The following is a 23,882-nucleotide window of genomic DNA, read 5'->3' on the forward strand; positions in this document are numbered from 1 at the left end:
AACGAGCTCAGAACGGGTTACAAGGTTGACATACATAATGCTTAGACAAATGGATTGAGGCATTAGAAGTTAGGTGCAAATATCTAGGCACTATGATAGCATTTTATAATTGCATCTGGGCACTCAGATTCCATTATAAAACAGAGTATAACTGAACATTTGTGCACCAATATTTAGGTGCTCTCTCTTTCGCCATATAAAAGGCAGATGTAAATGTTAGCACTTTCATGCAACTTACATTATTCTGTAAGTTTGGTATCTAAGCGTACAACCTGCTCATGGCCCTTCCCTGTCCCTCTATCGGGTACCCCCCTTATAGTTACATGCTAAAGCACTTAGGGCTAGGTTCATCAATCTGCCCGATTGGGCCCAATCTGGGCAGGTCTGACGAATTCTGGAATCTAAAATATGCAGATGGGGGGCGATCGGAGGAATGCCCACATCTGCCTGCATGGATCGCTGTTGTGCAATCCACATTCATGCACAGACCATCTGTAGATGGTCTGCGCATTCACTGGACCTCCGGGCTTCGCACAGAATTTTTTTTTTCTTTTTTTTAGAGCCCATGGTTTTAACCCACTTAAGCCCACAGGTTTACACTGCGGGGAAGGGTGGGAGAGTCGGGCAGGCAGGCGATAGGGGCAGCCAGGAGAGTCTGGGAAAGCTGCAGCCGCTAGAGTTGACGCCGGTAACACCGGTGGGTGGGAAGAGAAGCCACAGATATTTGCAGGGAGCAGGCTGCCGGGAAACGAGGATCTTTTCGCTGCAGATCTTGGGTTCTAGAAGGCTGATCGGTACAAAAAGTGTGTTTGAAGAAGCACAGGCTTCAGAGAGGGCCCAGAGCTCCGATGCCGCTCCCGGGCGCTACTACACCTGCCACTTCCAGGGGCAGAAGAATCTCCCGGGTTCTGAGATGGCAGCGCTCATGCTACACAGCCGGGCACTTGGGTCTCTTCAGCAGATCTGGTTTTGCACAGTCTTCTATAAAAAGGAAGGGGATTATTGTTTTCTGAACGGCATGTCTTCAGGAGATCGGGGTTGACAGGGCTGACAGCAGGGCAGCAGAAGGCAGTCGGAAAGGGCTTCAGCAACTGGTCCTTAGCAGTCACTTTTTTGGATCGGCCAACCCAGTCGGTGTTGCAGGGTTTTGTTTAGTGAATTGCGTCCCTACCTACTTTACATGCTGTTGCCCTCATTTGCATGCGTGGATCAGAGGATGGTCGGCAGAGAGGTAAGTGAATCGGGCCAGGGGTAGCTAAGGGATCACAAACCGATCGGTACACGATCAGTTTGCTTTGTGAATCTAGCCCTTAGGCCTGGATTCTCATCGGGATGCCGAAAGTTAGGCCAGTTTTGTAAACTCCAAACATGAACTTTTCTCAAGTTGAAGCGAGGTGCTTGAAAAGTGAAAACAATTACTGGAAGGACACAGTCCAAACTATTTACATTCCTCCTGTAGCATAAGATTGATTTTAAGGGGTATCTGAATCTAAGAATTATAGCTAAAAATTATATAAATTGTTTCTCAAGCTGACCTTTAAAAGGCTCTAGCCATCTGTCTTCATACTATTGCAAGCCTGAAACAAAGAAGTTAAATACTCCTTTCAGTGAACACAAAAGATAGCTGGATTTGGTACCATTTTCAACCATTGAAATGTCCAAGTTGAAAACATCTACATTTAGACCATTTGGATGTGGGAGGAGCCAGCATTGTAATAGACTGCTCTAAGGTGCCCCACAGCTCTATTGGCATGTCTGTGTGGCCACATGTCTGTGTTTCTCAACACGCAGTACGTGTACCCTTAGGGGTACGTGAGCCGCTTGTTGGGGGTACACGACACTAGCCGCTGCCGAGAATATTGCCTGCCCACCTGCCCAAGCGTTGACTGCATTTCATTCTTCGTTTTTGTTCTCTTCTTTTGCCATTGGTCCCCATCCACTCTGCTGTTGGTTGATATACACTGAAAAATTATTCACAGTGTAAAATCAGGAGGATTTTTATAGCGTGTTAGCCACCGATATTTGAAAGGTCAAAATCATAAAATAATTTTCTTTCCCTGCTTATACGTCCATCTTTTCCAATATAACAAATACACATTTTAAAAAAACCCGTGCTGCACAACCCCATCAATTTTTCTTGGATAACTCTGATCTTAGATAAAATAAACTCCATTAGCACAGCAAAACTGCACATGTGTTGCCAAAGTGATATTAAAAGCAGGAAACAATTACAAAGCACAGCTTCCTGATTTTGCACGTGTAGAGTTCATGAACTAAAGCATCTGTGGAGTTTTCACAATGAAATTTCCATATGTTGGTTAGCGATCCACCCTTTCCCAGTGAATTGCAGCACGCATGAAAATATTTGTAGTGTTTCCCAGCTCAGTAGCATTACTTGCAGTGAGGGAAATTTTCAATCCTTGATTTTACCCGAGTACCCTATTTTTCTACAAAGGAAAATGCGCACCAACTTTGATTTATAGAATAGGGGGTACATGGTTACAGAATTACCCCCAGGATGACCAAGCAGTGGCTAAATATTGATGGGAGAATAGCTATTTAAGCCAAAAAAAAAGCATTCTATAAAACATCGGAAGCTCAAATTCTGTTAAATTCTGCTCATTTTGTTTCTGGCTTGGTGAAAGATCTCATATTCTACAAATAAATATGCTGTCTTACTGCCTCCTTCTTGCTGTCTGCTGTGTGTTTCTGTTATGGCAATTTATCAAAAATTTCCTACATTTGGTCTATTGTAATGTTCAGGAGGAAATGTTAACTGGGAATTCCATATGCTGAAAATCATTACTGAAAATTTTGCACTTTAACAGTTTTGCTATTTTGCTACAGTCAGCCAAAACTTTGAGTCAGCAATATGACAACAGAGAAAGATGTGGGTATTTGTACAACATTAACAGAATTAGTAACATAAAAATGTTTAATTTAAAAGCTACAAAGCTCAAAGCAAGCAGAAGGGAGGGAGGAAGTGATATGGAAAACCAAAAGAAGAAGTTGCAGGTTTTAGGGCACAATTCTGAAAGCCCAGATAAAACATATTGCACAATATACAAACAGTCATAAGAGGGGTAATTCTATTAAGTAGGTGCTAACTTTTACTTATCAGTTACCAGCATAATGTTCAGGATACTGGCATATACAAATGTGTGTATAGACATATGCACTTACACCTTGAGTAATGTGTTCAGTTCTGGTCTCCTTATCTCAAAAAGGATATAGTGGCATAAGAAAAGGTTCAAAGAAGCGTGACCAAGATGATAAAGGGGATAGAACTCCTCTCGTATGAGGAAATACTAAAAAGGTTAGGGCTCTTCAGCTTGGAAAAGAGATGGCTGAGGAGAGATATGATCGAAGGCTACAAAATCCTGAGTGGTGTAGAATGGGTACAAGTGGATCGAGTTTTTACTGCATCAAGATTTACAAAGACTAGGGGACAAAGCTATACTTATATATATATATCGATATATATATCTATATAGCTATATATATATATAGCTATATATATCGATAAAGCTATACTTTTTAAAACCAATAGGAGGAAATATTTCTTCACTCAGAGGATGTGGTAAGAGCGGTTAATGTAGCTGGTTTTAAAAGAAAATTGGACAAGTTCCTGAAGGAAAAGTCCATAAACTGTTCTTGAGACAGACATGGGAGAAGCCACTGCTTGCTCTGGATCCAGTGGCACGGAATGCTGCTAATATTTGGGGTTTTTGCCAGGTACTTGCGACTTGGATTGGCCTCCATGAAGACGGGATGCTGGGCTAGATCCTATAAGGCTATTCTTACGTTCTTATGTACCACAGACGTAAATATGTGCATATCTCATATGGTGCGTATTTTCCAGTGGGAGTGTGTAGAATCTGAGCAGAACAGGGGGCGCACTTACATGTGTAACTTATAAATTATGTGCATTCCATCAGCACTTAAAATGTACACACATCAGCATTATGGCTGGAATAAGTGCTTGTACCTATAGTAAGTGCATATGTACGTGCATGTCTGGGTATACTACTATTTTATAAAGTAAAAGGGGCACCTATTTTGCTTTATAGCAGTGTCTCTCAAACTGTGTGCCCCGAAGAGATTCTGGGTGTGCCACGAGAGATTCCAGAATTTTACTTTGTTTTTAAAAATTCCTTTCATAAGTATACACTAGAATAGATCACAGTCAAAAAATTAGAAACAGTAGAGAGGTGAGTAAAGAAAAATCACGTGTAAGAATGTGGAGATTAAAAAATTGCTAATTCCAAACCAAATGGTATCCAAATGAGTATGCAACTAACTGAGAATTACATTTCATCTCAAATTTTCATACACTCAGAACTGTGTAATCCGGCCTAGGACCGAAGTCCCAACAGCCAAACCCATCACCCAGTCACACCCACCACCCATCCAATACCATAGACAGGCAATTCCGGTCCTCGAGAGCCGGAGCCAGGTCAGGTTTTCAGGATATCCACAATGAATTGAATATGTACGAGATGGATTTGCATGCACTGTCTCCTTGAGATGCAAATCTATCTCATACATATTTATTGTGGATATCCTGAAAACCTGACCTGGCTCCGGCTCTTGAAGACTGGAATTGCCTACCCCTGCCATGGCCCAAACTGGAATGGAGGTTAGTGGCTCTTAAGTGGAAACTTGTACACTCTAATTTTCCTGTGAAGACACTGTAGTGAAAACAGTCTTGCACTCAGTCTGCACCAGAATAGTCTCTGCTCCACAGATCAATGAACTTTAATGACCCAAGAGAGACCTGGCACTGAAGATGATGCAAGGATTCTGTGCACTGAAGAAATCTGCTATAAACTGAGAAGACTCAGCCAAGATTTGCACCTTCCAAAATAGGATGGCATTCCTCTTTCTTCAAAATGGAATTTTTCAAGTCACTGTGGATGGAGACAACATCAAAGAAGAGCACCTACTGGATTGTAGAGGAAGTTTTCTGTATAGAATAACTTTTTCATGAACTTCAGGATTCTTGTTGGAGAAGCAGCCTACCCCAGGTGTGTCTGGTCTTCACTGAGAAATAAAAGTTGCTGGAAGGGAGATGGAAATCCATGCTCTAGGTCAGGGGTGTCAAACTCAATCACATTACGGGTCCGAAATCAAAGTCGCGGGCCATACCCCACCCAATCTCTGCCCCAGACCCCGCCCCCATAATAGTACTAATTATATAACACCATTTTTTTCCATTCATTTTCATATATACACACACAATATAATCTTATTAACACATAATGGTTAACCACAAAAATTAAACTACACAAAGCACACTGTATGCTTCTCAACATTCATTCCTACTAGAACACAGATAACCCCTATGCAAATACGAGACCAAAAAATAAAAGTACTAATATATACAAACAAAAACCTAAAATTCAAGACTCTGCATGCAGTACAACTCCCAGAGAAAAAGAAACAAATGCATTTCTTCCTGAACAGTGCAAAATATAGACAGAAGATATAATTTCTCAAAATTGACACAATTCAAATCACTAAATTCAAAATAAAATCATTCCCCCTACCTTTGTTGTCTCCCTCCCTCCATGCTATGCCTCCCAGTATCCCAATGATGAAAAAATGAACTACAGTGATGATGAAACGGACGAGGACTTGGAGAGTCCATATGTTGAACCAGAGCAAAACAGAATTAACAGAGAGGTGGAGCAGAGGCAAGAGACGGCCAAAAAAGAATGTTCCTGGCAAGTGAAGGCAAATGACTGCTGCTTCCACGACCAGCCCCAGTTTAAGAAAAGGAAAAGTTTTTGTTTTAAGAAGAGTAAATACTCTGGAAATGCAATAAAGACCTATAAGTACAATCCAATCACCTTCTTGCCATTGAACTTATGGGAACAGTTTAAAAGAGCAGCAAACACTTGTTTATAAGTGCTTAGTTAATGATTATTATTTGTATGTAAATTGTATTGCACTTTTTGTTGGCATTAAAAACTAAATAAAGTTAAAAAAAAAAAAAAAAGAGTAGCAAACACCTATTTCTTGATGTTGCTTATTCTACAGGCAATTCCTATGATATCCACTGTGTCCTGGTCTACAACACTTATACCTCTACTGCTGGTGCTTGGAATAACTGCTATCAAAGACCTTGTGGATGATGTTGCCCGTCATAGAATGGATAATGAGAGGTCTGCAATAACTTCACAGGTCCAGTGAAGTTATTGCAGATGGAATGTTTAAACATGTGAAATGGAAAGAAATTTATTTCTTACCTTCTGCCCATTTTATTCAGCCCCTGGTCTGATGCCCCCGGTGTTATCTTGTGGACAGCTCCCTCTTCCTCACAGCCGTGTTCTGCGCCTGAACTGGAAGCTTTCTCTCTGACATCGCAATGTCAGAGGGAATGCTTCTTGATGAGATGCAGGACACAGCCCAGTAGCCCGTTCTCATGGTGGCCAATCTAGGTCACTAGTACCTGGCCACAACCAAAGGTGTATCAATATTCCATGCTACCAATACAGGGCAAGCAGTGGCTTCCCCCATGTCTTTCTCAATAACAGACTGTGGACTTTTCCTCCAGGAACTTGTCCAAACCTTTCTTAAAACCAGCTACGCTATCCGTTTTTACCACATCCTCTGGCAACGTGTTCCAGAGCTTAACTACTCTCTGAGTGAAAAAAAATGTTCTCCTATTGGTTTTAAGAGCGTTTCCCTGTAACTTCATCAAGTGTCCCCTAATCTTTGTAATTTTGGATGGAGTGAAAAATCAATCCACTTGTACTCGTTCTATTCCACTCAGGCTTTTCAATTGCTTGAAATTCTCTCTCCAAACAATTCACAGAATGAGCACTTGTCACCGACACCTCTCATGTTTTTCTCCTCCACCACTATGTCAGGCTTTCTTGCATCAAACCTTTTATTAGTTGGAATTTGAATGTCCCAGGTGATCCTATGCAGAGAAACTGCTATGCAATTAACAGCAAGACTGGGAAGAATCATCAGTGTGTGTTTAGGGACTAGCTTGTGAAGTCTACATAAAAGCCTGGCAGGAGTTCAAGAGTCAGGTAAACTCCATCTTGCTGTAGATAATGACACTGATGATGGATAAGTGCAAAGTGATGCATGTCGGTAACAAAGGTCTCATGCATGAATACAGGATGTCCAGGGCGGTACTTGGAGAGACCTCCCAGGAAAGAGACTCGGGAGTTCTGATCGACAAGTCAATGAAGCCATCTACACAATGCGCTGTGGTGGCAAAAAGGGCAAACAGAATGCTAGGAATGATAAAGAAGGGGATCACGAACAGATCGGAGAAGGTTATCATGCCGCTGTACCGGGCCATGGTACGCCCTCACCTGAAGTACTGCGTCCAGCACTGGTCGCCATACATGAAGAAGGAAACGGTACTACTCAAAAAGGTCCAGAGAAGAGCAACTAAGATGATTAAGGGGTTGGAGGAGCTGCCGTACAGCAAAAGATTAGAGAAACTCCCTCGAACAGAGGACATTGAGAGGGGACATTCAAGGGACTTAAGGGAATAGACTTAGTAGATAAAGACAGACTGTTCACAGTTTCCAAAGTAGGGAGAACGAGAGGGCACTCTCTAAAGTTGAAAGGGGATAGGTTCCGTACAAATGTAAGGAAGTTCTTCTTCACCCAGAGTGGTGAAGAGCTGGAATGCTCTTCTGGATGTTGTAGGGGAAAACACCCTCCAGGGTTTCAAGACTAAGCTGGACAAGTTCCTGCTAAACTGGGACGTATGCAGGTGAGGTTGGACTCATTTAGAGCACTGGTCCTTGACCTGGGGGCCGCCGCGTGAGCGGACTGCTGGGCAGGATGGACCACTGGTCTGACCCAGCAGCGGCAATTCTTATGTTCTTATGTTACTGCTGTGACTGGATTATATTTCTTTGCAACTACTGTACAGAAGTAACTTTTCTATTTCTATTACAACAGAAACACTATATGGTTGCACAATTTGTTTACTTGAAAAAACAAAGAACATCCAGAACCCAAAAAGTCTAATAAATTTGTCCTTTCCCTGTCAGAGGAACCCAGAATTTCACAGGATGCCCGAGGGCTCCCAGTTCCCTCCGTGTCTCATAAGAAAGTGGAACAAGGGTCGCTGGCGCCATTAATGTCATGCATGCATGATTTTCTGAGAATTTGTTAGAGCTGTGAACCAAATTTCATAGGGGTGGTAATGGCTAAAGAGGCAAATTTAACAGTAAACACAATTATTTCCTCATAACAAGTAATAAGAATCATTAGCATTTCATTTAAATGCAAACAATTACTAAAATCAGGTTTTTCCAGTAGTACTGCTTTAAAATTCTCGCCTGATTATGACTCAGCAGTTTGAGAGACCAGTAAAGAAAATCAAGCAAGCAGCATTTCTGTCATATGCTATGTTCTAAAACTGTCATAAAAACATTTCTTTACAGTTAAGTTTACTTACAGTCCAAAGGAATTTTTGATATTTAATCATAAGGAACATGACATTGGCTGTCCCAGCAGCCATCGTGGCCTCGTTTTGCTCAACATTCTTAGAGCAAAATCCATGAAAGGTGAAGAGGTTGGGAGCCATCACCATTGCGACATTTCTCCGAGTCATTTTATTCTTCTTTTGACAATCTATCACCCTCTGAAGGAATTCAAGCAGGGCCTGAAATAGGAAAACAAGACCATAGGAAGTAAAATCATGATGCAGCTTCAAGTCCTTTCTCGATACGTGCTTAAGAAAACAAGAGGACGATAATGTGATAAACTAATCGGGCTACCATTCAGCGGGAGTTACACATTTGCCAGTGAGTGGCGGATGCAAAAATCCAGTTATCTGTGTATTTTCAAAAATTACACAGATAATATCAGGCCACTTAAATCACCAAACTGCTAGATATGAGCCATACAAATAGGACTGGGTTTGGGGAGGAGTGCAAATGACACTAGAATTTACCCATTTAACAGCAAATTTCAGCCACTAACTGGATACACGAGAAAATGCCAAAATTTTACCTAAGCACTATTCTGTAAATAGGCACATATCTTATATAGCACATACTTTACATGTATCTCTGGCATTTAGGTAGCAACATTTAACACGAGCTCTATGGATGGCATAAGTATTTTACCTAAGCACTATTCTGTAAATAGGCACATATCTTATATAACAGTTTACTAAAAATTGCACCACCACAGGTTTCCCCACTTTTATTATGCTATGGAAGGGGGGGAGGGTGTTACATTCCTCACAGAATTGACTTATACATGCTGTCTGACTCCACTTTGGGTGGCGGGGCCCAACCTTTATGCCACCCTGACATCTACTTCTGATTTCAAGTATGTACAGTAGAGATTTTTGTAAAGTGCAAAACAAACCTGTGTGTGCAGACAGGTGGCTAAACAGACAAGACAGACCTCCCAAAACAGGAACCACTCCTTCAGCAGAATAGAATGAATTGTATGAAGTGGGTGCTAAAATTGATGCACCAGTTACACATGCAAGTGTTTAGAATACTAACCTATACACAGTAGCGTAGTAAGTAAGGGGGTGCGGACTGCCCTGGGCGCCGAGTCAGTAGGGGTGCTGGCTCCTCTCCACCACACTCCATCATGCTTGCATCATCCCTCCTCCCCCATACCTCTGTATTATCTTTACTAGCACAAGTACCATCTGCCTGTTACTCGTGCCAACCTGGTTCCTCTCTGAATCACTTCTGGGTCACAGGGCCAGGAAGTGATGTCAGAGGGAAATCCAACGCTGGCGTGAGGAGCATGCTGCCAAAGCCACTCGTGCTGGTGAAGGTTTAGAGGTATGTGAAGGAGGGGAGGGAAGGACAAGTGTGGAATGGGGGCCAGGAAGGAGCAGGGGAGGGCAACAGAAGGAGTGGGGCAAATGGGAGCCACCGCCCCGGGCACCTCCTGCCCTTTCTATGCCACTCGAACAGAGGAGATTGAGAGGGGACATGATCGAAACATTCAAGGTACCGAAGGGAATAGATTTAGTAGATAAGGACAGGTGGTTCACCCTCTCCAGGGTAGGGAAAATGAGAGGGCACTCTCTAAAGTTGAAACGTAAGGAAGTTCTTCTTCACCTAGAGAATAGTAGAAAACTGGAACGTTCTTCCGGAATCTGTCATAGGGGAAAACACCCTCCAGGGATTCAAGACAAAGTTAGACAAGTTCCTGTTGAACCAGAACATACGCAGGTAGGGCTAGTCTCAATTAGGCCGCTGGTCTTTGACCAGAGGGCCACCATGTGAGCGGACTGCTGGGCACGATGGACCAGGGGTCTGTCTCAGCAGCAGCAATTCTTATGTTCTTATGCACTGCATACACATGTATGTGAACTCATGTGCCTGCACATGAATATCTTACTTATCATGTATTTTAAAGATGGGTGGCATTTGGGCAGACTTTGGCCACGCACATATCACCGTCATTTAGGTGCGCACACTTAGCCAGCTCTACGCCCAAGCCTAACAGCACGCATATATATACTTCCCTTCATAGAAAAGGTGCACAGGTTAACCAGAAAAGTCAAACTAAAGCACCTTGCTTTCAAACTGGATCCTTGAAGATCACCTTTATGGTAGGGTGGAAATGAGTCCTCGACCTATGCTAGAGTATTCCCCTAATTTACAGCTGAATGATCACACTGAATTGTGAATGCCAACAAAAAAGGTCAACATTCAGAAAGAGTAGCTAAGCCCAAAAGATAATCGTTGTTCCCATTTCTCAGTTCAAACATGTTGCACCCCGTATTATTTTAAAAGGGAAGTACAATTAACGCCCTACAGTTTATTCCTAAGAATAGTTTATTATTATTATTTATAGTTCACCTTTAACAAGGCGGATTACAACATAACATACACAATAAATAGAATAAATCTTATATTAAAACAGGCCTAGAACAACCCTAAATGTTTTTGCCTCCCAATGTGTATGTTAATGATAGTTATGTACATTTCTTTACCTTGAGTGTCTCTCTATTTGAATCAGGTAAAAGAAGCACAAGGAGATTCAGAGCCTGGAGCTGATGTTTCTTCGTTGGAAGATCTGTCAGAATGCAAAAGAAAAGAAAAGTCATGCATTCAAATGCTAAATTCTGACACTTTCCATCCAGACTCTACATATGGTGCCTAGATTTGAACGCATCACACAACACAAAAAAGGGAATTCAACAGGTAAAATATAAACAAAGCAAGCAACTGTTGAAAATGGGCTAACAGAGTGAGAGACCCAAGAAATACACCGCAACACTAAGGGCTCCCTTTACAAAGGGGCGCTAGCGGTTTAACGGGCGTAATAGCGCACGCTAAACCGCCGGCCATGCTAGCCGCTACCACCTCCTCTTGAGCAGGCGGTAGTTTTTCGGCCAGCGTGGGGGTTAGAGGACATGTTTGGGTGTCCAAACGGCTTTTCAAAACCCGGCAAGTTGTCTGGGTTTTGAAAAGCTGGTGAGATCGGGGCCTGGGCTGGAGTGCATTCCAACCCCGGCCTGAAGAGATGGTGTTTGTGTGGGGCTGGGTTTGGGAGGTCAGAACGGGGCGGGGCTGGGGGCATAGCAAGGCAGACCCAGGAACATAATGGGGCGGGGCCACGTGTCCTCTTTTACCAGATGGAAAATCTGGGTACCCTTTGATGGCAGGAAGGTGCACATGATGGACAATGGAGGTAAGAGGGGGAAGGCCACTGGACGCAATGTCAGCTGGCCCCACAAAACTGGGTGGTCTTGCGAGTCGTCTTTAGGGGGAGGGGGCTGAAGAGAGAGGGAGAGGCTGTGCACATAAACCAGGCTTTGTGCTTCCATTATTTTATGTGGGAAGATGGGACCAGGGCAGGGTATGAGCGGGACCGGGGTAACGTGTTGTCCTTTTTGTCTTGACAAATATGATAACCCTATGCCACAGCCACAACAGAGGAGACAAGGGGGATTTCTGCACCCCCACTTCCCTTGTCTCCTATGTGGCCTCACTGCTTGCACAGTACTTGGGATAGCCCTACTTTTCTTGCTGATTGAACAGCACTTATAATATTTCCCATTTCTTCAAACATTTTCTCCTAAATTCTTTGTGCTTCTGGCCCATAAAAAAAGCATGACTTACTGCGCACAGACTGAAAGGCTTTAAGGTACTCTATGGTGAGCAAAGGCTGGGGCAGTTCTCTGACGAACAGTTTCAGAAGACTGGCTGCATCATGCTGCTTTACATTATCCCAGTTGAAAAGTCCATCGTAAAACTTGGTTTCCAGTTCTTGGCAAAGACTCTAAAAAAAGGGAGAAGAAGTCTATTTTGGTTTTTTTCTATCATGCGAGTCATATTTTTTTTAATTTCCTAAAATCCCAGCTGTCTTCCAGTCACTTTCCAACTATGGCTCGATTCACTAACATTCCTCCAGACCCCATCCGTACCCAATCCGATCTACACATGCAAATGAGTAAAAAAGGCATGTGAATTTCTTAAGGCATCGATTCATGAGATCATTTTGTCCAAACCGACTGGCATTTCCGATCCAAAAAGTTTTGACTGCTGAGGACCAATCTTTTACATCCCCGTCGACTATTCCTGCCTAGCAACTGCCGCGTGCATGTTAAGAACCCCATTAAAAATATATATCTACCCCGCAAAAAATCCCCAAAATATATCTAAACTTTAAATATATGCAAACTTTCATGTACATAAGCGTTAGAAATCTTTTTTTGATTTTTTTGGAATGTGCATAGCGAGCGTGGGAGTGAATCTCAAATTTGTAATGCACATGGCGAGAAAATTGCGGATTAACCTCGTACTCTCCATGCGCATTGAACATTCCATATATCAATACCAAATTTTTTAAAAAAATCTAAAATAACTTTTAAGGGCCAGCTATCCTTCCCCCCCTTCCTTCCAGTTAGATTGTTGCTTGCATCTGACGTCACGGGGTCGCCTTTGGTTGCTTCGTGCTTCACGGCAGAAAGAACCACACAGCTTCCTGAGATTTGTAGGCTGTATATAACAGCGCGTGATCCCAGCGCATTCAACTGCTTTTAACTGTTGTATCTTCTAGCAACTTAACAGTTCTTTCCTGAGTTGTTAAGCTGTTTGGAAGTGCGCAATAAACGAGATCGATCCATAAAAATAGGACAAACTCGAAGAATTCCACAGCTTGCTCACAAACCTCCGATGCTATTTCTCCTTAAACCTCTCCAACAAATTTTTCAAAAAGCTAAGGTCACAGCTTATACAGCTTGGAACAGCACTTAAGAAAAAAAAGAGAGGTTGGTAAAAACTACAGTTCTTATATTGCATTTTTTTACGACAACAATGCTTTGCGGTAGGCGCATTTGGAGCCCGCCAATGATGTCCGCAATTAAACCCCACCCCATTTCTACGCAATGAAGTCCTAAAGAGCTATGTGCTATGTGCTTCAAAACCAACAAGGATACAGTGTGCATGCACGTCGATCGATGTTACACCGAGACGTGTGCGCGAATGGGGGCGTGTTTACGATTTGATCATTTGCATGGACAAGCTTTACTGAATCGATCGGCCAGAATGACTCGGAAATGGATAGGACATGAATCAGATAGATTTGTGGATTTTAGTGAATCTAGGCCATGGTTCAGTTTAAATTTATGTGCCCAGATCCCTGAGGATATATTGACCGAATGAGCTGGTCTTACAGTTTTCTAAACCAGTATCACCATCACCTCCAAGTATTTCTCAGTGGTTGAAACCAGATTGACAACGTCTTTGTAATAGATGACATCGTGGGAATTCGGGAGGAGAGATAGTGAAGATAGCAGAAGGGAGGAAAAAAGTAAGTGGGGTGAAGGCTCTCTGCTATGCAGCCTTGAACAAACATGAACCAAATATAAAATATGTAACAGAAGAGAAATTAAATAGAAAAACAAATTCAGCCAAGTTAAAAACATTGTCAGTACCTGGAGTTTATATGAAGAGCATTGCCATGACCAGAAAATGCTCTAGGTGTGGGGAGATCACAAGACAGGAAATATACACAACCCCAAACGGGGTGTAAAGTGAGAGCTCTGCGACGCCCAGCCTCATGAGGTCAGCTTCTGGGCACCTCTTTGAGGATTGGGGGGGGGGGGGGAAGGGGCGCGTTAACCCTCACATTAGATTCTGTGAGGAAGTGAAAGTTTAGAATAGAGGATGTTTCTACAGCCTATAAACCTGGAAGTGCATTGGAAAACCACAAAAGCTTACCTTTATTCTTGCTGCGCCTCCTGGTATCCGAAGAAGCCCTTCAGTTTCCAGCCCCTTGCCTTCTATATGGAAAATCAGCTGTAATTATAACATAATTACGCAATCAAAATAGCATATTTCCTATAATTAAATTGAGAAAACTATACTCTGCTTTGATTACAAAAACATGATGTTATTGGCTTCCCCCCTCCCCTCCCGATTATATCCTGGCTTGCCAAGAACATTTAATTCTATTTTTATTGCCCTTAGTGGATGGCTTGAACAGCAAATATTTACCAGGAGATGGTTGTAATTTAATTAAAGGGTGCTTATGGGCTGTTTTGGATAAGCTGAGAAACCTGTCCAATTCAATGAACTCTGGAAGCCTGAAAGAAACAGTCTTGATGCAACAGTTTATCAAGTAGACAGCATGCCTGTGAGCTAGTCTGAGATTCTCTAGAGCCCAGAGATATAAACTTACATTTTTTTGTCTCCATCTATTCAGAAAAATACTAAATATTTTTATCATTATCCTTTCCTTACACTCTACATTCAGAGACAGAGCTGTGCTCTACACATAGTGACGGTGCTGAGTGCTAGATTCTGAGAAGATGCTGTACTGTCTATTCCGGGAGAGAGAGAGAGAGTCATACATAGATAATACAGAATCATTCAGAGACAGAGATGCACTTTACATGCAGAGACGAAGCAGTGACCTTCATTCAGAGATGGAGCAGTGTTCAACACGCAGAGATGGAACTGTGCCCACCCGGCAAAGATGAAAGATGGCGCTATGCTACACAGGCTTAGAGGGAGCAGAGCTGAAATATCATAGGTAGGACCGTGCTCAACAGGCAAAGAAAGCTCAGCATACAAAGATGAAGCAGTGCCCAACCAGCAGCGATGGAGCAGTGCTGAGCCCATTATTCAGAGATAGAGATGTGCTCAGGCATCAGAATTTAATTGTGCCCCACCAAGGAGCCCCCAACCTCTAGGCACAGAAGGGACCATGTGCAGTGTCAGGACTAGTACTCTGTCCCATACACAAAAAAAGGAAGGGGGCTTACTCACCATTCATAAATGGAACCTTTCCAGCTGACAGAAAGGGCACTGGAGACAGCATCCCGAGACAGAACCGAACTGAGATTGGGACCAGCGAAGCATAAGTGAACCACCCTAGATATGGAGATGAGCTCACCAAGCTGTGCTCTACATGCACCAACAGGAGGAGCTTAACAGCCATGAAAGAGCCAAAATCTACCGATACCCTAGAGCACTAGAGCAGGGGTAGGCAATTCCGGTCCTCGAGAGCCATAGGCAGGTCAGGTTTTCAGGATATCCACAATATGCATGCGATAGATTTGCATCTCAAGATGGCAGTGCATGCAGATCCATCTCATACATATTCATTGTGGATATCCTCGAGGACCGGAATTGCCTACCCTTGCTCTAGAGCCACAAACCAGCAAAGCAATAAAAGTTTTGCACCAAGTTGGAACTGCCATTATGAGGCCAAAGCTGACAACAGCCACAGGGCCTACCAGAGGCTGACAAAGCCAGAGCTGCTATCAGTCAAAGAGTTGCTGTAGAAGCAAGACAACTATGCTGCAATGTACTAAAACTGTCCCACAGAAAGAGGGCACTCAAGACAGCATAAAATTGATGGAATGCAGTGGACAACAAATCTAGGCAGCTATCTAGACACTAGGAGAATCTCAGAACAGCAGCCATGGAGAGGCCAGTGAAAGCACTGCAAACTGTCTTCTGGCAAAACAGCTGAAAACAGAAGGCTACAACCTACCAGGTATCTAGGGGGCATCTCATCCATCACCTACTTCAAGCCCTAAGGCTACAACGGGGGTCAACCCACCCATGCTGAAACAGAACTAAGGTGGCTAAAGGCACAGAAAACTGAGAGGTGAAAATTGCCACCATATGCTGAAGTCAAATACCACGAATACAGTCAGGAGCTAAAGGATGACAACTTCACAAAAGACCAAAAAACTGGCCAGACAACTGCACCAGAAATATTGCATTTCTTTACCAAGTCCAGGAGTTTGTGGGGATTGACTGTTTACAATATTGATGATTTGTGGAGTTTTTTCCTGATCTATGATTAGTGTGCACCCTCTTGACTACATTGGCTTGTCCTTTTTAGGAGCTGTGCTGTGAACACTGAGGTCTTTTTTTCTCCACATTATTGAGGTTGTGTTGGCAGGATCATTCCCACGTCTCTTGAAGAAAATAGTGTTTCTGGGCATCCAAATGGCTTTTCAAAACCTGGCACATTGTCTGAGTTTTGAAAAGCTGGTGAGATCGGGGCGAGGTCTGGAGTGCATATGCACATGCGCAGATGCAACATAATGATGTCACTAATAAGGGGTATGGAAAACCTCTCGTATACTGACAGACTGAAAAAGCTGGGGCTGTTCTCCCTGGAAAAGCGGAGACTTAGAGGAGACATGATAGAAACCTTCAAGATCCTGAAGGGTATAGAAAAGGTAGACAGGGACAGATTTTTCAGATTATGGGGAACCACAAGTACAAGGGGGCACTCGGAGAAATTAAAAGGGGACAGGTTTAAATCAAATGCCAGAAAGTTCTTTTTCACCCAGAGGGTGGTGGATACATGGAACGCGCTTCCGGAGGCTGTGATAGGCCGGAGCACGTTACAAGGCTTCAAAGAAGGTTTGGATAGGTTCCTAGAGGATAAAGGAATTGAGGGGTACAGATAAGAGTAGCGGTAGGTTATAGGGATAGTCTGGGACCATTGCTCAGGCAATGGGCCTGATGGGCCGCCGAGGGAGCGGACCGCTGGGCGAGATGGACCTCTGGTCTGCCTCAGCGGAGGCAACTTCTTATGTTCTTATGTTCTTAGGACATGAATGGAGGATGCAGGGAGGTAGATTCAGGAGTAACATAAGGAATGTTGGGGGATAATATTTGGTTATAACCAAGACTACATCATGCTTTGCTGCCTATACGGTTGGTATGATAGAGATTGACAGCCAGTATTTAAGCATGGGTGACTGGGACCCACACAGAGCGGCAGGCGTGGCTCTGGCCATCTTGTTGAGCAGATTGGATGGATCATGCAGGTCTTATCTGCTGTCATTTACTATGGTGCTGTCTAAACTCTGGTGCTGTGCAGAATTAATGACTGAACTAATTTTAACACACCTTTGTGCCTTTACAAAATAAGACTTACTGATAAGAATAGATGTATACACAACTATTTTATAGAATACATATTTAAGTGCCAGTCTGGCTCCCACTCCACCTGAGAACAACTAACCATATAACACTTAAAAGCAGTGTTTTGTTTCCAAAGTGTTTACTTTTATGTGAGTATGGGGCTCATTTTCAAAGCACTTAGACATTCAAAAATATTATAGAAATCTATGGCACTTTGTGTGTCTAAGTGCTTTGAAAATGAGCCCCTATATCTGCTGGGGCACTTTTACAAGACTATATTTGAGCAAGTAAACTATTCTACACCATCAATTCTTTTGTTAAATTATTCCCCAAAGGACTGAATTGTCCTCGTTTACATAGTAACTACTACTACTTATCACTTATATAGCGCTGAAAGGCATACACAGCACTGTACATTTTGACATTTATAGGTGGTCTCTGCTCGGAAGAGCTTACAATATAATTTGGACAGACAAAAATGACATATAGGGTTGGAGATGCAGAAGCCAAGGTAAGAGGAGTTAGAAGTCGAAAGCACTCTCAAAGAAGGGGGGCTTTTAACTGGGCCTTGAACACTGCCAGAGATGGAGCCCGCTGTAGGGATTTGGGCAGCTTGTTCCAAGCATGGGCCCAGCAAGGCAAAAGGGACGGAGTCTGAAGCTGGCAGTTGAAGAGAAGGGCACAGATAGTAAGAAAGTAGGACTAGCTCAGTAAAAATAAACACCATATTTTTCGGACCATAAAAATACCTGTAGAGGAGGAAAAACCAAGAAAAAAAAAATTTGGTTCAGAATTTTTTTCTTCTTGGTTTTTCCTCCTCTACACATAGGTGCGCCTGGTGGTCTGGTGCATCTGGTGCTGGGAAGCTCAAAGCCGCCCAAAGCCCGCAGCCGCCCGCAGCCCCCGGTACCTTTTTTTAGTGGTGGTGGTCCAGCATAGTTTCCTGGATGGCTGCCTTGGTCTTAGAAGAACAACGCACAATGCAGGAGCATGACCTTTGCGCTTCTTGCCTGGTCCCGGATTGCTCTTTGTCTGGCTGCAGCGGCGCGACCAGGCAGGAAGCGCAAATGTCGCGCTCCTTCAATGTGCATTGTTCTTCTAAGACCAAGGCAGCCGTCCAGGAGACTGCGCTGGACCACGGCCACTAAAAAAGGTACTGGGGGGGGGGGGGGGACGTGCCGTTTATTCAGTCCATTTTTGGAGGTGGAAAAAGTGCGTCTTATGGTCTGAAAAGTACGGTACCAATTAAACCTCTCCATATAAATATGTGAGCCAGAATGGAACAAGGAAGTGCACATCATATGTATGCTTACATTTGCAGCTTTTTTTCTTTTATGTAAACCATACTGAAAATGACCTCACCCTCATTTATTGATACTGTCACATAGAATAGGATGGGTGCCAGAACCAGACTTCACCTTCTTCCTCTATTTTCAAATATTTCACCAGTAGGTCTTTCCCCTTTTCCTCTCATTCCAATTAGTCTTTGTCTTATTGTTTGTATATCTCGTACGTCTTTATGTCTGTTGAGTTAGTTCTTGCCCCTTTTTTTCTGTTTTTTATTTATCGCTGCAAACTTGCTATTTTAATTTTGTAAAACTGCTTTGAATTTGGATAAGGCATTATATCAAATTTTAATAAACCTTGAAACCTTGATCATGGCTCCAGTCCAATAGATTGATTCATCCTTTCTGTGCTTCATTATAGAAGTTGAAGAGTTCTAAAATAAACTAAAACCTGATCATTTAAATGTCCTGCATGTTCAAATCTTACAAAAGACATTTCAAATTGGTATATAAAGGCAGGATGTAACCCTTACATTAAAACAAAATGTAAGGAAGAAGGAGTGGCCTAGCCTCAGCTACAGCCTCAGCACCTTGAGGTTGTGGGTTCAAGTCCCACACTGCTCCTTGTGACCCTGGGAAGTCACTCAATCCTCCATTGCCCCAGGCACATTAGATAGATTTGGAGCCCACTGGGAGTGAGTACCTCAATGTAAACCGTTTAGACAATTGATAGGCAGTATATATATATTAAATAAATATTAGGAATGGAGTAGAACATAAATCAAATATCATAACACTGGCCAACACTCATTTTGGTGCCTCAAATGTTAGACATGTTTCTAGGTATATTTGACCTGCTGATTCCAAAAATAACACCAGTTTTCTCCTATCAGCTCTAGTTTATGAGATACAGAACATGTGCCATATACCACTCTTCACTCTGCTCACCCATTAAAAAATCAGGATATTTTAATGTAGTGCTTAAATAAATATATTTTAAGCATGAAGAAAACATATTAAAATTAAAAGAAAAGTATGTACAACATGAAAATCTACTTATTTCATACCAAAGGCACAAGTTTATAATACAACCTTTCCAGTCATTCAACACACAAGAGGCTCCTTCTGTAAGATATCCGAGAGTGGGATCTGCCAGAACAATCCCGCACAAGATTCCAACAATAGTCTACCATCATGTGTGCATCTCATCTTTCTTGGTATCTGGCTTCCATTGTTTTTATGTCTTGGTGAAATCTTTCACCTTGCTCTTCGCTTAGGTCACCAAGGTTCTCTGGAAAGCGATCTACATGATTGTGCAGATAATGGACTTTAACACTCATGTTACAGCCAAGCCTGTTGAAATGAAAGAGCATATCCTCTACTAATTGTGTGTAGTTGTCCGTCTTCTTGTTGCTAAGAAAGTTTTTCACAGCAAGAACAAATGAAGATCAGACACATGATTTGATTTCATTCATTGATGCTATGTAATATGGGATATTTATAAATTGTCTGATCTGTGGACCATCAAAAATTCCAACCTTCAGTTTTTCCTCAAGTCTAGTAAACATATGTGCTATGGGGCTCATAATCGAAAGAGAAAAACGTCCAAAAACCGGCCTAAGTTGGTACTTGGATGAACATTTCTCAAAAACGTCCAAGCGCCGAAAATAAAAACGGGTTTTGGACGTATTTCTAAACGACCTAGGCCTTCACAGTGCCGCTCAATGTCCAAAGCTAAATGGGGCGTTTTGGGAGGCGTGTCGAGGGTGGGAGTTGGGCGGGACGTGGGCTGGTGTAGACTTAGTCGTACAGCATGTATAACTGAAAGTTATACAGCCCAGGATCGACGGAACTTGGACATTGTGTCACAAAAACCCACCTAAACGCACCAGATAAGCACTGCAAACATATAACACAGACCCCCACACACTACCCCAGTGATCACCAATCCCCCCACCCCCATACAAATTTGATTCACAACTTTACATTTCAGCCTCTAGACCATCATCACCTGGCCACCTTGCATAGGAAAGCCTAGTCGTCCAGCCCAGAGGCAGTTAAGTCGTCTTGGGGATGGGTTCGGGACCTACAGAGAGGAGGAACCATGCCCATAAGCCCCTGTAATCACTGCATTGATACTTAAACATGTGCACTCCCCTATACACCCTCAAAACCCTTTTTACTGGCTTATAAGTGGCTCCTGCAGCCATAAGGGCTATTGGGGGTGTTAGATAAGTGGGTCTAGGGAATTCTGGAGGTGGTTTGGGGGGCTCACCGTCACCTATAAGGGAGCTGCAGTGAGGAGAAGCCATGGCACCCTTTTTGTGAAGTTTACAGCAGTGCCCTGTAAGGTACCCCACTATTTAGGTGGCATGTCTGGGTGTGCAGTCCATCACTTTGCAGACCCCTCCCACGTCTAACAGGGCTTGTTCTAGGCGTTTTAGACTTGGACGGAAAGTTGGACAGAAATGTGGTATAAAGATGGATGATTTAGTGGCTTGGACGATCAGATCAGCAGGACGTATAATTAGACGATTTTCGAAAGTAAAAAAAGTTGGACGTATCTTTCGAAAATGTGTCTTAGGCTCTTTTTAACTTTGGACGACTTGCGAGATGGACGTAAACGGACTTAGACATCCCTTTCGATTATGCCCCTCCACGTATTCAGTGCACAAACTGTCTTCATTCAAGACCTCTACAAATTGTTTCATCAGGCCTAGCTTTATTTGTAGTAGTGGCAGTGTGTTTCTATCTTGCGCTACCAAAGGTTCATTACATTTTGTCCTTCAGCCACCAGGCTTCAGAAAGCAGGGATTTCAGGGATTTCTCTCTTGACTGGTTTACATCATACTTTTCCAACCGCTCATACCAGGTCATTTTTGAAAATTCAGCATCCAAACCATTTTCCATTTGCTTCGGGGTTCCACAAGGATCTATCCTTTCCCCATTCCTGTTCAATCTATTTCTATCACCATTACTCACTCAAGATCAGTCAATAGGCTTTACCATCTTTGCCTACGCAGATGACATACAACTCATCCACTCCATTCATAATCATGACTCAACAGAAACTCAAGAAATGAATCAGAAACTAGACAAGGTCAGTGATTGGCTCAATGATAATATGCTTTCTCTGAATATCTCCCAAATCCAAGACCATGATCTTTCCCTGCAATGAAAAAATAAATATAAAAGCTCCTATCTGCATAAGATCAACTTCCCTCGCTAGAGACACCACGACCAAATTACTACTGTGTTTCTCTGAAAATAAGACAGTCATATTAATTTGGGGTCCAAAAGATGCACTAAGGCTTATTTTCGGGGATGTCTTATTTTTTTTCGTGTACAACAGTCATCTCTCCCTTCCTCTCCTCCACCCCAAATCTTTCTCTTTCCTTTCTCCCGCCCCCCACCATGTGCAGCATCTTTCCTCCCCTCTCACCCAACCCCTTGTGCAGCATCTTCCTATTCCTCCCTCCTATCCCCTTCTGCAGCAGAACACCACCAACCCCCTCATACATCTCCTTGTGCAGGATCTTTCTATCCCTCCCTCCTATTCCTCTGTGCAGCAGAACCCCACCAACCCTCCCACCGTGAGACTGACATACCTCTGCTCCAAGGCCTCCAAAAACAGCAGTGGCGGCACCGCTCTGAGCGGGCTGCTTTGTGGCCTTCCCCGTCGGGTCCTTCCCTCTTCCGCATCACTGATGATGCTCTTTTTACAAACTTAGAAATAGGTTTCCTACTTGCTTTCAGTGTGTACTCCCCACAAATAAAGCAAAATATATTGGGATAATTCAAGCAGCTCCATCTTGAAGTAGCCATAACCTCTACTGTGTTCTAACTGCAAAAATGATAAGTGGGAATATACACACACCTCCTAAACAATCATAACTATTATACAGTTAAGTTACTTACCTTTTACAATCCAATGTTTGGATGTAAAACTACAGTTGGAACTATGTAAACACTTTCACTATATCTGCTAACTTGTACACAAAAACAAACCAGGTAACAGAAGACAAAGTTGGAAAACCCTGTTAGAATTTAAATCTATGTGCAACTGTTTTAAACAGATCAGGTTGAGAAACCTTTGAAATAAAAATTTATGTAGTCTAAGGAAACCATTTTACCATCTTAATTTTTTGCACATAATTATGTAATATAACAGAACAAAGGCAATTATGTCATATAAGCTTTACATTTTTATGACAGTGTGCATTATAGGAAAGGAAGTGCATGAATAGTTGTGAAAAAAAAGTAATTATACACAAAAAAAATGTGGGTAATTTAAATACATACATTTCTCATTAAAAAAAGAAAGCTTGTTATGACATCCCGATTCTGCAGAAGAGATCTTTTAAATAGCAAAAAGAGAAGAAAAAAAATTCAACCATATCTAAGAAACTAGAGTTGATGCAGTCTATCCAATACAATTTTCTGAATCAGTGCCACAAATAGCCCCAGGAACAGGTCATAAAAACCCAAGGCATCAAGAAAATTTGTTGTTGTTGTTGGCCTGTGTAATGCCTCTGTGTTGCTCCATGGTGAAATTACAGCTTGAATACTGTGTGTAATTCTGGTCACCACATCAAAGAAGGAGAACCAAAATGATTAAGGGGATGGAAGGACTCGCAGATGAGGAAAGGCTGAAGAGGTCAGGGCTCTTCAGTTTGGAGAAGAGACCGCTGAGGGGAGAAATATCTATAAAATCCTGAATGCATTGGTAGAAATGAGCATGAATCAATTGTTTACTCTTTTAAATGGTACAAAAACTAGGGGATGCTCCATGAAGTTACATCAGTGTCTCTCAAACCGTGTGCCACAGTGGTGTGCCCCCAAGAGATTCTGGGTGTGCCACAAGAGATTCCAGAATTTTCCTTTATTTTTAAAAATTCCTTTCGTAAGTATACACTAGATTAGATGACATGTACGTTGAGTCTGTCAATGCTATGAGCGTCTGTGTGCGCAAGGATACAACTGCCCAGATCAACATCATTCTTTGATGTGATTGGTGTTTGAAAACTAATGATAAGTAATTTTAGGGCCTGTTTTACAAAGCCGCTAGCGTTTTGAGTTAATTTGCCCTCAAAAACAAGCACATCCATTGTACTGATTAGAAATTCTATTCTATCTACTTTAGTTTCACCATTGTCACAATTACCCATACATATCCCCACTTTTACAAAGCTACGCTAAGTTTTTTAACGCACGCTAAATATTAGTGCGCGTT

The 23,882-nt window shown here is 42.6% G+C and overlaps 1 protein-coding gene across 2 annotated transcripts in view; it reads right to left on the reverse strand.

Annotated features, from left to right (window-relative positions):
- The window catches only part of ARHGAP18 (Rho GTPase activating protein 18), a 208,637-nt gene that overhangs the window by 32,573 nt on the left and 152,182 nt on the right, over nucleotides 1-23,882 (reverse strand). For both annotated transcript variants that reach the window (XM_033938735.1, XM_033938734.1), the window contains 4 exons: nucleotides 14,190-14,267; nucleotides 12,087-12,246; nucleotides 10,955-11,037; nucleotides 8,438-8,644 (listed from right to left, as the gene is read on the reverse strand). In XM_033938735.1, the coding sequence (XP_033794626.1) occupies nucleotides 8,438-8,644; nucleotides 10,955-11,037; nucleotides 12,087-12,246; nucleotides 14,190-14,267 (528 nt within the window). The remainder of the gene's footprint in view (nucleotides 1-8,437; nucleotides 8,645-10,954; nucleotides 11,038-12,086; nucleotides 12,247-14,189; nucleotides 14,268-23,882) is intronic.

Source organism: Geotrypetes seraphini, chromosome 3, assembly GCF_902459505.1.
Source record: "Geotrypetes seraphini chromosome 3, aGeoSer1.1, whole genome shotgun sequence".
Classification (NCBI taxonomy): Eukaryota; Metazoa; Chordata; class Amphibia; order Gymnophiona; family Dermophiidae; genus Geotrypetes; species Geotrypetes seraphini.